Source organism: Cervus elaphus, chromosome 20 (genome assembly GCF_910594005.1).
Source record: "Cervus elaphus chromosome 20, mCerEla1.1, whole genome shotgun sequence".
In the NCBI taxonomy this organism is placed as follows: Eukaryota; Metazoa; Chordata; class Mammalia; order Artiodactyla; family Cervidae; genus Cervus; species Cervus elaphus.
Window position 1 is genome coordinate 72,851,223 of NC_057834.1, and position 13,783 is coordinate 72,865,005.

At 40.9% G+C, this 13,783-nt stretch overlaps 1 protein-coding gene across 4 annotated transcripts in view; it reads right to left on the bottom strand.

Annotated features, from left to right (window-relative positions):
• FNBP1L (formin binding protein 1 like) overlaps nt 1-11,612 on the bottom strand; it is a 112,864-nt gene extending 101,252 nt beyond the window's left edge. Inside the window, exon 1 of one of the 4 annotated variants that reach the window (XM_043875840.1) lies at nt 11,378-11,612. In XM_043875840.1, the coding sequence (XP_043731775.1) occupies nt 11,378-11,401 (24 nt within the window). In that variant the 5' untranslated portion in view covers nt 11,402-11,612. The remainder of the gene's footprint in view (nt 1-11,377) is intronic. The other 3 variants (XM_043875839.1, XM_043875837.1, XM_043875838.1) reach the window with 3 other exon arrangements.
• Between the last annotated feature and the right edge of the window lie 2,171 nt (nt 11,613-13,783).

Here is a 13,783-nt window from a genome sequence, read left to right on the forward strand (position 1 = left end):
ATGAAAATGGCACATGATCATCCTCCCCAAAACCAGTAATCCCAGTCTGACCAGGACTAAAAAAGCAAATGCCCAAAGAAAGGCATCCTACAATTTTACCTGACCAAAATGGGAGCTCAGATGGTAAAGAAGCTGCCTGCAATGCAGGAGACCCCACCCAGATTTCTGGGTGGAGAAGATCCCCTGGAGAAGAGAAAGGCAACTCCCTCCAAAGAGGAGCCTGTCGAGCTACAAACCATGGGGTCGCAAAGATTCGGATTCGGGTGACAACTTTCACTTTCAGTACTCCTCTAAACTCTCAACCGGATCAAAAACAGGAAAGTCTGAAAAAATGTCACAGACAAGAAATGCCTAAGGAGACATGGCAACTAAATGTAACGTGGAACAGAAAAATAAACTAGGTAAAAACTAAAGAAATTTGAATAAACTAAGCATGTTAGTTAATAATAATGCATCAATATTGCTTCATTAACTGTAACAAATGTACCATTCTAATGTATGAATTTCAAGAAAGAAAAAAAATTTTTAAGTAAGTGCCACTAACCCCACTGGCTGATGGCCTCTTACTCTCTGCAAACAGTTTTATAGTTTGGCATTATATCCAGGTGACCAAGAGACCTGGGAAATTACCAGAGATCTTCACTACTTCCAAGGTCCAGGAAAACTTTTCATCACAAATGAACTTGTAGGCTCCTACTTCAGCACCCTTTCCTCAGTCCCTGCAGTGCCTTTACTCAGTCTGAGGACAGGTCATTTCACTATGCCCTGCCCATCGATTGTGGATACTTGCGCAAAGCATTCATTCGTTTTAGCAAGTGATATCAGCATGGCACAGAGTGCCAATCAAGAAGCAGCCACTAGACGGCAATGAAAACATTTAAGTCCTTCACCCACCAGGTCTCTTAAAATGATGGTGGGCTGTGTTAGACCTTTTAAGAACTCACCTCTAAAATATCTGCTGTCACATACAGCTGCCTTTTAACTCCATGCTATTATTCAACTATGTATGTATCTACAAATATATATAACATAACTGGATATAGATGTGTATCTACGAAGCCATCATTAACTCCTTAGGGACAGAGACTATAAATTCTGTGTTTTGGGTTTCCTTATACTCTTTCTTTCTAATAGAATCCTAATCTTGTCCAGGTGGCAATTTACCCAGCTTTGGACACTGGCACCTAAGGGGAAGTTTGCTGTAGGGTTTCTGGGAAAGTATTTGCCTTCCTGATAAAGAGGCAGACACAACTGATGTTCCTCTTTTCTTTTTCTATTTTTCCTTTCTTTTTCTTTTGGTCTTAAAAGCAGACATGAAAAAAATAAAAAATAAATAAAAGCAGACATGATGGTTGGAGCTACAACCAGTACATTGCAATCCTGAGGAAAAGTCCAAAGCAGCTGCACAGATGCTAACTGATAGTGTTAAGTTTATAAACCCATCCCAGTGACTGCCTACCTCCAAATTTCTTGTCATATAAGACAAACTATTTCTTTAAGCACCTACCAGTAAAAAATGGAATTAAATCAAGTTGTGGCTGCCAACAGCATCAACAGCAATGATAAATATGACATCGAAAGAAAGACTATAGTTAACCTCCTGCACTGTCACAATAGGACTGGAAAAGAGACAGAGGATCTGAACAAGCCCAAGGTAAACTATAAAAAAAAATCCCTTAAAAGACTTAACAGCCCAAATCCTAAACTTAGGGCATTATCAAAGCTCAGTATGCCCTAATCTTAACAGACATCTTTCCAGGGTCCTAAGATCACAAAATACTTAAGTCTGTTAATGAAACCCTGACTTTCATGGTGGTCCACTTGTTAAGAATCCGCCTTGCAATGCTGGGGACACCGGTTCGACCTCTAATCCAATACGATCCCACACACCGCAGGGCAACTATGCCCATGTGCCACAACTACTGAGTCTGTGCTCCGAAGCCAGCAACTGCAACTATTGAGCCCACATGCCACAGCTACTGAAGGCCACACGCCCTAGAGCCCATGCTCTGCAAAAAGAGAAGCCACCGCGATGAGAAGCCCACACACTCCAACTAGACAGCAGCCCCTGCTCTCTGCAACTAGAGAAAGCCCGCAGGCAGCAACCAAAACTGAGAGAGGAAAAAAAGCAATATGGAAGCTTTGGATATTATGCAAGGATAAGAAGACTAAACACAATAAAACAAAAACCCATTTTTAATATACACAAATAACTAAGTTAAGATATTGCTCCAAGATGCAAGGAGAAGACGCTATTTTAAAAGTACATTCGGGGGAGTCCCCTGGTGGTCTAGCGGTTAGGATTTGGTGCTTTCACTGCCATGGCCTAGGTTCAAACCCTGATTTGGAACCTAAAAGCCCACAAGCTGCACAGTTTGGCCAAAAAAAAAAATTTTTTCAGAAAACAAGCCAAAAAACAAAAAGTAGCTCTCAGAAATTAAAAACATAATAGGAAAAATGAAAAACTCAACCTAAGAATTTCCAGTTTCCAATAGTGGCAGGCTTGGTTATTTGGAGCAACTATGACTATTTCACTGGATAAAAACTTTAAAATATGGATAAAATATATTTCAAAAATTTTAAAGCACCAAAGACAAGTCAAAATAATAAGGAATTACAAAGTCACAAGTAAAGTAAAAATTAGAATCCAGAAAGGGAAAAAGGCACATACCACCTATTTTGCCTTAAGAATATTTGCCAATCCTGAAAATCAGGATTTTTGTTTTAGTAACAATACAAGAGATATGGAGACAAAAATCAAAATTTGACAGCCACACAAAGGAATTTCAAGCCCTGAACTTGATTTAAGGTGGTCCCAGACTATTAAAAAGCAGAAACATCACTTTCCAACAAAGGTCCCTATAGTCAAAACTATGTTTTTTCCAGTAGTCATGTATGGATGTGAGAGGTGGACCATAAAGAAGGCTGAGTGCTGAAGAATTGATGCATTTGAACTGTGATGTCTTGAGAGTCCCTTGAACTGCAAGATCAAACCTGTCAATCCTAAAGGAAACCAACTCTGAATATTCCTTGGAAGGACTGATGCTGAAACTGAAGCTCCAATACTTTGGCCACCTGATGAGAAGAGCCCACTCATTAGAAAACACCCTGATGCTGGGAAAGATTGAAGGCAGAAGGGGATGACAGAGGACCAGATGGTTGGATGGCATCACTGATTCAATGGACGTGAGTTTGAGCAAGCTCTAGGAGATGGTGAAGGACAGGAAAACCTGGCGTGCTGAAGTCCATGGGGTCGCAAAGAGTTAGATATGACCGAGCGACTGAACAACAGACTAGGAGTGACCCCAGGCACAAGGCAGAAGAAAATACAAAGCTTATACATACAATGGGACACTACAAACTAATCAGAGAAGGATGATTCTCACAGAGTCCATGTTAAATGGAAGAAGTCAGATGGAAAATAGTACATATATCATTTTTGTGAGGTTAAAAAAACCTACAAAACTAATCAATGGCAATGCAAGTCAGAATAATGACTGCCTTTGGGGATATTTAGCGGGGATGGCATAAGGAAGACTTCTGTATCTTGCTCTTGGTGGGAGTGACATGAAAGAGTGCATTCATTCTATTTTTTTAAATCTTAAGATACATATAAAAACTGTATACTTTATGAATGTTATATTATAATGAAGCGTTTACTTTAAATGAAAATGAAATAAAATTTTCGTATTAAAAAAAGTTAACAAATATTCATTGTATTCAGTCTTTTCAAATGGTAATGGAGACAGCAATGGCAACCCACTCCAGTACTCTTGCCTGGAAAATCCCATGGATGGAGGAGCCTGGTAGGCTACAGTCCATGGGGTCTCGAAGAGTCGGATATGACTGAGGGACTTCACTTTCACTTTTCACTTACTTGCATTAGAGAAGGAAATGGCAACCCACTCCAGTGTTCTTGCCTGGAGAATCCCAGGGACAGGGGAGCCTGGCGGGCTGCCGTCTATGGGTCACATAGAGTCAGACACGACTGACGTGTCTTAGCAGCAGCAGCAGCAAATAGGAAAAAATGTTACTAGTAAATGTTAATAGTAAAGAATGTTGGTCTAAGTTAACACCTAACATCTTAGATGGTCTAAGTCCAGAAAATTATTCAAAAGCAATGGTTTCTATGTTTATTTATTTATTTTTTGTGTGTTTATTTAAAAGCTACTTACTGTAGCAGCTTCAATGATTTTTATTTTTATTATTTACAATGGAAAAAAATCTCAACTAGCCACCATTAACATTTTTTTAAAATCTATCTGTCAGAATCTATCAGAATCACCTTATAATTTCTGTACTCTGAAAATCAATCTTTTTTTTTTTTTGAAAATCAATCTTTTATGTTTTCCTAATTCATTTAACTCTCAGACTACTTACATTCACATTATTCATACATAACGACCCATTAATAGTCAAAGCATGTAACAGACATTGTTCTCATTTTTAGAATTCAAAGGGCCGTCAAACAGGCTATATATAAGATAATGATTTGCACTCAAATAATCAAGGAAATGAGAATTCAACACCTAACTAAACTGAGAAACTTCATATGAAAAAACAGAAGTAATTAAATTTCAGATTATAAAAAGGGCCCCTAATAGTAAACAAAAATAAGAGAAATATACATGTTGGGGGAAAAAAACACTAAAATAACCTTCCTTTTGACATGATTTGATGATAGAGTTCTAGCAATTCACTAATTCCCTCATTCAACAAATACTTCAGTGCTTATTACATACCTATTCCTTTTCTACAAATTCAGAATACAGCAAGAATACAAAAGGAACAAAACAGATGACTTTTATGGTCCAGAAACAACAAAATAATGGTGTGCCAAAAATAGGAAAATCTGATTCTATACATTTTTATTTTTCAACATGTAACAAATACATACTAATATTGCACATACTTCACAAGGTACTGTTAAAAGTCTGACTGGTGAACTTACATGAAAATTGCTAATATACGGAACAAGTTTGTTTCCTATAAAACAAAAACATTTTATATAATATTTTCCTACTAGTTTTTAATATACAGCAAATATGACTATGTTCCCCAAAAGAGGATTTTTTTGTTTTCTGCTAGTGAGATGCAAATGTTTAAAGTTGAAGATTATGAAATAAGATACTATTTGTGAGTACACACAGAAGATGCTCCATTATTACAAACCATTATTATTCTCTTGTCCTATTTTCTGCCTGCACACAGGAACTGATAAGAAAAAATAGGCAGAACAGGCTTTTAAGTTTCCAGCCAAACCTATATTTTATAGATTGGGTGAAGAAGAGAGTGCTTTTCTTTTTTTTTTTTAAGATAAAAGGGAGGGGAGTGGAAATGAGTGGTTAAAGGAAGTAGCAATGAAGAGGAGACCGGCTTACTCTCCAGCCTCCACCTTATTATTGTTAGGAGAGAATGGCAGCCTAAGTAAGTGTCTCGATTGACTGTCGCCCTCCTTAATTAGTAAGGACAGTAATACAATGTTGAACACAACAATTTCTACCCAAAAAAAGGTAATGTAAGACATATTTATACCATTACTATTTTTCAAAGACTTGAATATGCAAGAAATAAATATAAGGGGGTAGTCCCATAAGAAAGGTAATATCCAGAATATATACTCTAGAGGGAGGAGGTTAGGAAGAACTGGTCAACAGAGGATATTCTGAACAGTGATATCAATATAGGGGAATATTCTAGAGTTAGGAGTGGTAGTATCACCTCAAAATGACTCTAATTCATAAGTCGGACATTACAAGCCTTAATAAATCTTACCGTACATCGCATTTCCCTGGTGGCTCAGACAGTAAAAATCCGCCTGCAATTCAGGAGACCCTGGTTCAATCCCTGGGTTGGGAAGACCCCCTGGAGGAGGGCATGGTAACCCACTCCAGTACTCTTGCCTGGAGAATCCCATGGACAGAGGAGCCTGGCGGGCTGCAGTCCACGGGGTCGCAAAGAGTCGGACACGACTGAGCGACTAAGCACACACAGCACACAGTGTTTCCCCATAACAGACACTCAATAATTATTTCATTTTTTAAACCACATTTCCACAGTAGTTTCATGGCCTTTGAAAAAACAATGCAGCTCACAACATTAGGAGTCTTCTTTGTCAGCCTCCTCTAGATAAGTATATTCTAAAAAAATCTTAAGTAAAACCAAGATTTGGTCTAAACACTATAGACTACAATGGGACCAAGCTCCTTTGAGCTATAAAAATCTACATGTGGCCTATGATTTCATCAGCTATTTGGGTTTTTCTCCCCCTCTTCCAGTTTTTCTGTGATATAACTGACATGCAGCACTATGTAAGTTTAAGGTACAGCATAATGATTTGACTTACAAGCATCATAAAATGATTACCACAATAAGTTCAATGAACATCATCCCATACAGATACAAATTAAAGAACTAAAAAAATTTAACCCTTAGGATTTACTCTCTTAACAACCTTCCTATATAACATTGTTGTTTAGTCGCTAAGTCATGTCTGACTCTTTTGCAACCCCAAGGACTGTAGCTCTCCAGGCATTTCTGTCCATGGGATTTCCCAGGCAAGAACACTGGAGTAGGTTGCCATTTCCTCCTCTGGGGGATCTTCCCAACCTAGGGAATGAACCCATGTTTCCTGCATTGGCAGGCAGATTCTTTACCACTGAGCCACTAGAGAAACTTCATATATAATATACAATACTGTTAATTATACTTACCACATTGTACATTGTATCTCTAGTACTTAAAACTAGAAGTTTATACCTTTGGACTGTCTTCATCCAATTTCCTTCCTCTCCTCCCCTACCCTCACACGAATCTCTCTGTGAGTTTGTTTTCTAAGTTTAACTTATCTACAACATTATGTTAGTTCCTGTTATATACCATAGTGATTCAGTATTTCTAAACATTTCAAAATGATCACCACAGCAAGTCGAGTTACCATTTCATTGGCTATTTTGGCAGTCACATCATCAGGTGAATTTATAAGAACTACCTTTAGAGGTCAGTTTTTTCCCAATCTGTAAAAACCCAAATACTACAACTTGAATTCATCATTTCAGCTTCAGATCATTTAGACCTTCTTCAATTGTTAATAACTACACAACCTAAATTTATCATCACCTACGAAGGCTTTCGGAACCATAAAAGCTTCCTCAAGGATCCAATTTTTAATCAGTAATCAATACTCTGGGTAATGCAATGAACTATTAATTCAAGTGGGCAAACATGTATGATCACCAGCAGTCACTGTATTAGTGAAAACAAAGATTAACCCAGTCCCTACACTCAAGGACTCAAAAGTCTAGTTTTACACGTTTACAATGTAAGTGTTAATACAGAAGTGCTACCAAAGATAGAAAGCATTAAAGGGTTAAGACTAGAAGTGTAAAAAAAAGAATTCACTGAATCTATCAACCAATGCACATTTTTAAATTTCTTCCAAAATTATATCATGAGCTTGGTCATATGCACCTAGCTAGAAATATGATGAAAATAATAATGGCTTTCAAATTATACACTCTGAAAACTAAGGGCCAAAAATCATAGACCAGGAAACTAAGGCACAGAAAAGGTTTATGTATCCCTATAAATTAAGCAGACATTTGAACCTACTTCATAATTTCCAGACTAGTTCCTTTATTTCCCCAGTGAGGAGGGAGCAAATTTTTTAATAAATCACAATATGAATGTGACCTATGCAAACATTTTTTTCTATCTATATATATACTCACAATCCATACATAAACTGATTTTTTTTCCTCATTGACCTTTAACTTGCTCCTCAAAAAACTAAAAAACTATCTCCTAATAAATAAAAGATAGGACTTCTCCAATTTCTAATTTCCTTATTTGTAAAAAGGGCTAATCATTACAAAATCTATGCTTTGCAAAATTATTAATTCATGTTTAGACTTCTCTATCTACCATTCTTCCTATGGTAATAAAGAAATCAACATAATAAACAATGCATCCTGAAGAAATGAATGTCACCTCTTTGAGTGTACCACCCAGAACACAGAACCCAGAACGGAGTCCCTAGCATATATTCACTACCTTACTTAAATGCCCATTTGGAACACAAGAAATCTCTTAAAGCACAATTTATTACCAGTTAACTTAAATCCCCAAACAAAAATCTGACACAACCAATTTAGCCTATTACTATTAGTTCTGTACCCCAGAGTCAGTATTAGAATCGTTTAATTTTATAACTTTATTCTCAAGTTTAACGTAAGACTTAAGATAGCAATAAACTCCAATGAATATTATAAGAAACAAACAAGTTTGAGTGCATAACTGCTTTACCATATTTTCTTTTGTTAACAATATGTTCTCAGTGAGGTTTAACTTTGGGACAATAATGTGATCCTACAGATGAAAATAATATTAAGAACTGGTTTCTAAATTCAAATTTTCAATAGAATTTTCCCAGCCTCAAATTCCTCAATGGCAAGAGCAGGTGTTTGTTACAATCTTATCGAAGCACAATATCCTTATTCAAACTGAGATTTGTAAAAATAAATAAATAAAAACAACATCAGGAAATCTACGCCTTGCCAATGCAGCACACAGGTTCAATCCCTGATTCGCAAAGATCCCACATGCGGCAGAGCAACTAAGCCCATGCTCCACAACAGCCAGAGAGCAGCAATACTGAGCCCCCCTGACACAACTAAAATCATCTGTGCCTAATTCTGAGGTACTAGAGTCTGAGTCAATCTAGTGCATGCTTTGCCAAGCACACCGGATTGGCAGAGTAGGGATAAGGGTGCGGTTACTGGTGACAGAAGGAATCCAAACTTCTTTACCAGACTAGGAATTCAAGTATGAATGCTTCAAATAGCTTCTTTATCATTAAATCAATGTGAATACGGGTCAACCATGGAATTACATTCTTTTATTAATGTTTCCCTGACATTAACTTTGCTCAGACCTGGAGCTTCCGATGTGAGTCACTGGTAAAGAAACAGGTTTGATCCCTGGGTCCGAAGAAGCCCTGGAAAAGGAAATGGCAACCCACTCCAGTGTTCTTGCTGGGAAATCCGACGGAAAGAGGAGCCTGGCAGGCTCCAGTCCGTAGGATCGAACAGTCCGCTGCAACTTGAACTGGCACGCTGCAACTATTGAAGCCCGCATGCCCTAGAACCAGAGTTCCACAAGTGAAGCAACTGCAAAGAGAAGCCCCTGCTCTCCGCAACCAGAGGCAGCAACAAAGGCCCAGCACAGCCAAACTTAAATAAATAACTAACTATAAAAACCCAGGAAATCTACTCAAATTTTTCTAAGGCCTCTCCTGGTGCAAACAGTTCTCTATACCAATTTCTACTTACTTAAGGTGTAAGCATCCAGTTGCTATTAGTTGATTCCACGTTATTTAATTCCTAACGTTTCCCTCAAACCACTAAAGAACAAGTTAAAACCTGGAGATATATGAAATTTTAAGAGAAAAATTAAATTTTTTTATTCCAAAAGGATACCAAATAATTTTTAGTTATAACAGAAATTCCCACCTCTTCTATGGTTTACCTTTCTAAATTGCTGAAAAACTACTCAAACGCTGAACGTAATTCACTGAACTAGGAGATAGGTAACTGCTTCTGATTGTATTATATTTTTAAATTAAAATATTTTTAAAGATCACATTTTAGTCTTCACTAAAATATTTTGTTTCTCCTTAAAATTGCTTTTCAACAGTGTAATGCAAAGCAATTTTTTCCAGTCTAAATTAAGTTAAATCTAAACAATATCCCTCCACTGTTTTACTAGTTATACTTTTAAGTATTCTGCTTACATTTTCCTTCCTCTGAAACGCGGATCATACAAGCATGTAAAAACAAAAATATTTTCTAATTATAAAATTGGAAAATAAAACATGTTCATCTCCTTTAATTAAGACAAACTATAATCAATTACAGAATGTCCTATGTCAATGGGAAGAGATCAATAATGCCTGAGACTCTAACCAAAGCAAAAAATTAAAGCTCACGTAATTTACTACACAATCCTCCCCAATACAGGTATAATTAATGCTATCTAAGAACGTAAATGGAGAGGCCCCTGGGGTATTTTCTCTTGGGCGGTGTGTTTACAGAATGGGCAAACACTTGCCCAGAATGCTGCAGATTTCTGGGCTGGCTTAAGTTCATCAACTAGGTGAACTCTAAAGTTCAATTCTAAGATTCCCAATCTGTGAGTAAAACGAAACATAAAACACTGTGCCCTTCAATTAACCGATCTACCTTCACTGCCACCCTAACTGGATGCATGGAGACAAAAAACTTCTTTCTCTTGCAGTGATTTCAGCAGATCCTGGTTAACAAAAGGCAAGGAAAACATGCACAGGTGGGATAAAAAGGGGAAATGGCTGAAATCAGGAGGTTCTCGGGACAGCGCCCCCACGTTCTCCGTCCCTCCGCGGCACCTGAGAAATCACTGCCCGCCACACCTCCACCCTTCCCGTGGAGGCGTCACGAGCCAATTCTCTGACCTATTACAGTCCACCCTCACCTGGCCAGACACTGGGCATTGTCTAGAACCTTCAGCGACCAAGAAAGGCAAGTAGGAAAAAGAAAGAAAAGCGAGAGGAGTGAGAATAAAGAACAACAGAAGGGAAGTAAAGCAATCGGGAAGCCGTGCGATTTGGGGAATACTGGCTTCCCCAACGATCACTCAATTTAATTCAGATCACAAAAGCCACCCCCCTGGCTGAAGACAGCAGCCAGAGGTGGCCCAGCTAGAGTCCCCAAAGCCACTCCGGTCAGAGCACGGAGACAAGGAGAGGGAAATGGGCGTGTGGGCTGGGCCTGCCTGGCCAGAGGCCGGACTCGGAACAAAGCCGCCCGGCTCCCCCTACCTGGGGCGACGGCGGCGGGCGGTGCCTCGCGGCTCCCCGCGTCGCCCCGGTCCGGAGACGCCCTCGCCCCAGGGACCCTCGCCCGGGCTCTGGGCCGCGGCGAGCCCCCTCCCCGCCCTCGAACAGCGCCCCTTCGGGACAATGGGCCCCCTCCCCCGCCTCTGGGAGGGGAGGCACAAAGGCAGAGAAGCGCGGCCCGGCACCGAGCCAGGCGTCCGGAAAGTGAAGGCGGCGGAGAGCGGGGAAACCGAGAGGATGGCGGCGGACGCGGCCACCGGCGGGCAGCTCCCCTGGCCGTCCAGTTCGCTGCCCTCAGCCCCACCGCCGCGGCAGGGGCGGGAGCGCCGACCAGCAGCCTCTCAAGCCCTGCCTAGAGGGAAGAGGGGTTCTCACACAAAGAACAGCAGTACCCCCAGCCTTTGCCAGCGCCGGGGACCTCCCGAGGCGCTCCGGTCGCCGACGCCCGCCCAGCCCGAGTCCCTCCGGGGCCAGGGTCCGCGCGGGGCGCCCCTCTCCCCGACTCACCCACAGCTCCGTGCCCCAGCTCATGGCGGATCCTGAGGTCCCCCGAGCCGCCTGGCTGCCCCGCTGTCCGTCGGTCCGTCGGCTCTGCCGTCAGTCTGCCCGACCTCCCACTGGCGGGCTCGCGGCTGGCTGCTCAGCCTCCAAAGGTGCCGCCACCGCCGGGTTCCCCAGTGAGTGAGAAAGACGCGACTGGAGGAGCCGCCGCCGACGCCGCGTCCCCGCCTCCCGGAGCCGGCTGGGAGGGGGCCAGGGCCGAGGGGAGGCGGGACGCCGAGAGGGGAGGGGGCGGGGCGCGATGCACCCTGGGATCTGGGCGGACCCGTACTTGCCCGCCGAGGCGGGCAGGGTCCGCTCTGACTGGAGGGTCTTCCATTCGCACAACTCTTCCTTCCCGCCCAGTCTGTTTCCCCTACCTCCGGGCTCGGACTGTCCCACTGCCGCCGCAGCCACTAGAATATCTGTCTCCAAAAAGGAAAGGGAGAAAAGGCAAAGTCGCCCACCGCCCTTCTCTGCCCTGTGCCCCCTTAAATGAGGCGGCTCTTTACTGCCTCTTGCCTCCTCCGCTTGGGAGAAACCCAGACAAGGAAACCTCATCCAAATCCTTGGGTTTAGATTGTGGAGAGTTGTATTTTACTTATAAGGAAAAACAAGTCTTAATGGTTAAGGTGATCTTGGGAATCACTAAAACGTGTAGAACGTTAAATATAAATGCAACGTGCCTCTGATTCTGTTTTTAATAAAATATTTCTATAAGTTTCGCCAGGAAATCATAAAAAGAAGTCGATCTTTCAGCATTCATTTGGGATTGTTGTGATGACAGGGGTCTTCCCTGATAGCTCGGTTAGTAAAGAATCCGCCTGCAATGCAGGAGACCCGGGACAGGAGATGGAAGATAATGGAAAATGTGACCCGAGGTGTCACCTGCAGCAAAGGAGGACTGAGCTTGCCCCTTTTCTGGAATGGGCACCTCGCGCGTGGGGGTTGGATGGGAGGCAGATTCCTAGCCGGTAGCTCAAAGAACCTATTCCGAACTTCAGGTATCTTTCACTCAGAATATCGCAACCCTGGATGCAGGGCCACCATTTCCTTTTTTCTCTGTGGAGTTACTTCCCGGCCTTACTGAGTAATCATTAACCGCAGTCAGCAAGTTTGACCTGTTGCTATTAGACATCAAAATACGCTTAGCAACTTCCTAACAAATGCTTGAGCATTAATTACTTGTTTCCTAATCACACACACACAGTTCAATCCAGTCACTAGTAGTAGAGCACTCCTCAGAGTGTCTTGACAGCTGAGTGTTTTTAAGTTCTCCCAACTGACTAGTCAGCATTTGAAACTCCTCCCCTATTATAGGGCCTGCTCAGGTGCCCCAGTCTCTTCCGTTTTAATCTTTGTTCCTGCCTAGCTGTACTTCCTTCTGGGTTTGAGGTAAATATTCTGAGCCTTCCTGACTATCCAGCCACCACTCTTGCTAAATTGTTTGCCGCAGTTCTCTGAGTCCAGCTGGAGCATACAAATGCCCTCTTCCAAGTGGGTTATGGCCAATATTTAAATGCTGAAGTGTGCTATGCAGTGAAAAGGCTAAACACTTTTCTCTTTCCAACATTTTTCTATTTATATCACCTAACATTGCTATCCACCTCTCCTCTCCCTTAAAAAAAAATGGTGTGCTTTCCCTTCAAAAGTAAAATAGTCTACTGTTCACAATAAAGATTATCAACCATACTGTTTACACAATTCCCCAACTGTACATAAAGTCTTATTTCCTAAATGATCATTTTTCTTCTTCCAAAATTTCTGAACAGAACTCCACACTTAGAGCAATTAATTTCTCTTCAAAAAGTTAGGTTTGGGGCCATCAAATTCAGAAAAAAATTTTGTTAGTCTACATTATCATAAAATACTCTAGGAACATTTTGGCTAACAAACACCCAGAGGTGTTTTACACACACATATATAATCACACACACAAATATATATTAGCAGCATGGCAGCTTATAAGGCTGTTGATCTTTGTCATAATCAAAATACATTGGGTACTAAATTATTTTTGTATACAAGATTTAATCTTTATGGACCTATGACCAGGTATTTTGTGAGCAGTTCAAACACATTTTATCTCTAAAAAAGGTAAAACATAACTTTTAGCATCTTGAAAGCAAAGTCTCCTTTGTATAAGAGCAATCTATTATTAATATACTCCAGATATTACCCCCAAATCATGTTTTGCATCATTAAGTGATAAAATTCTCTCAAACCAATTATATCCTTTTGTTGCTTGACCTACTTTGGGAATTCACCAGGTAGTTTCTGTCACAGAAACTACATATTTTTTGAGGTAATCAACACTATATTTTTTTGAGGTAATCAACACTAAGAAGGAATCAAGGGAATAATATTCTAAAT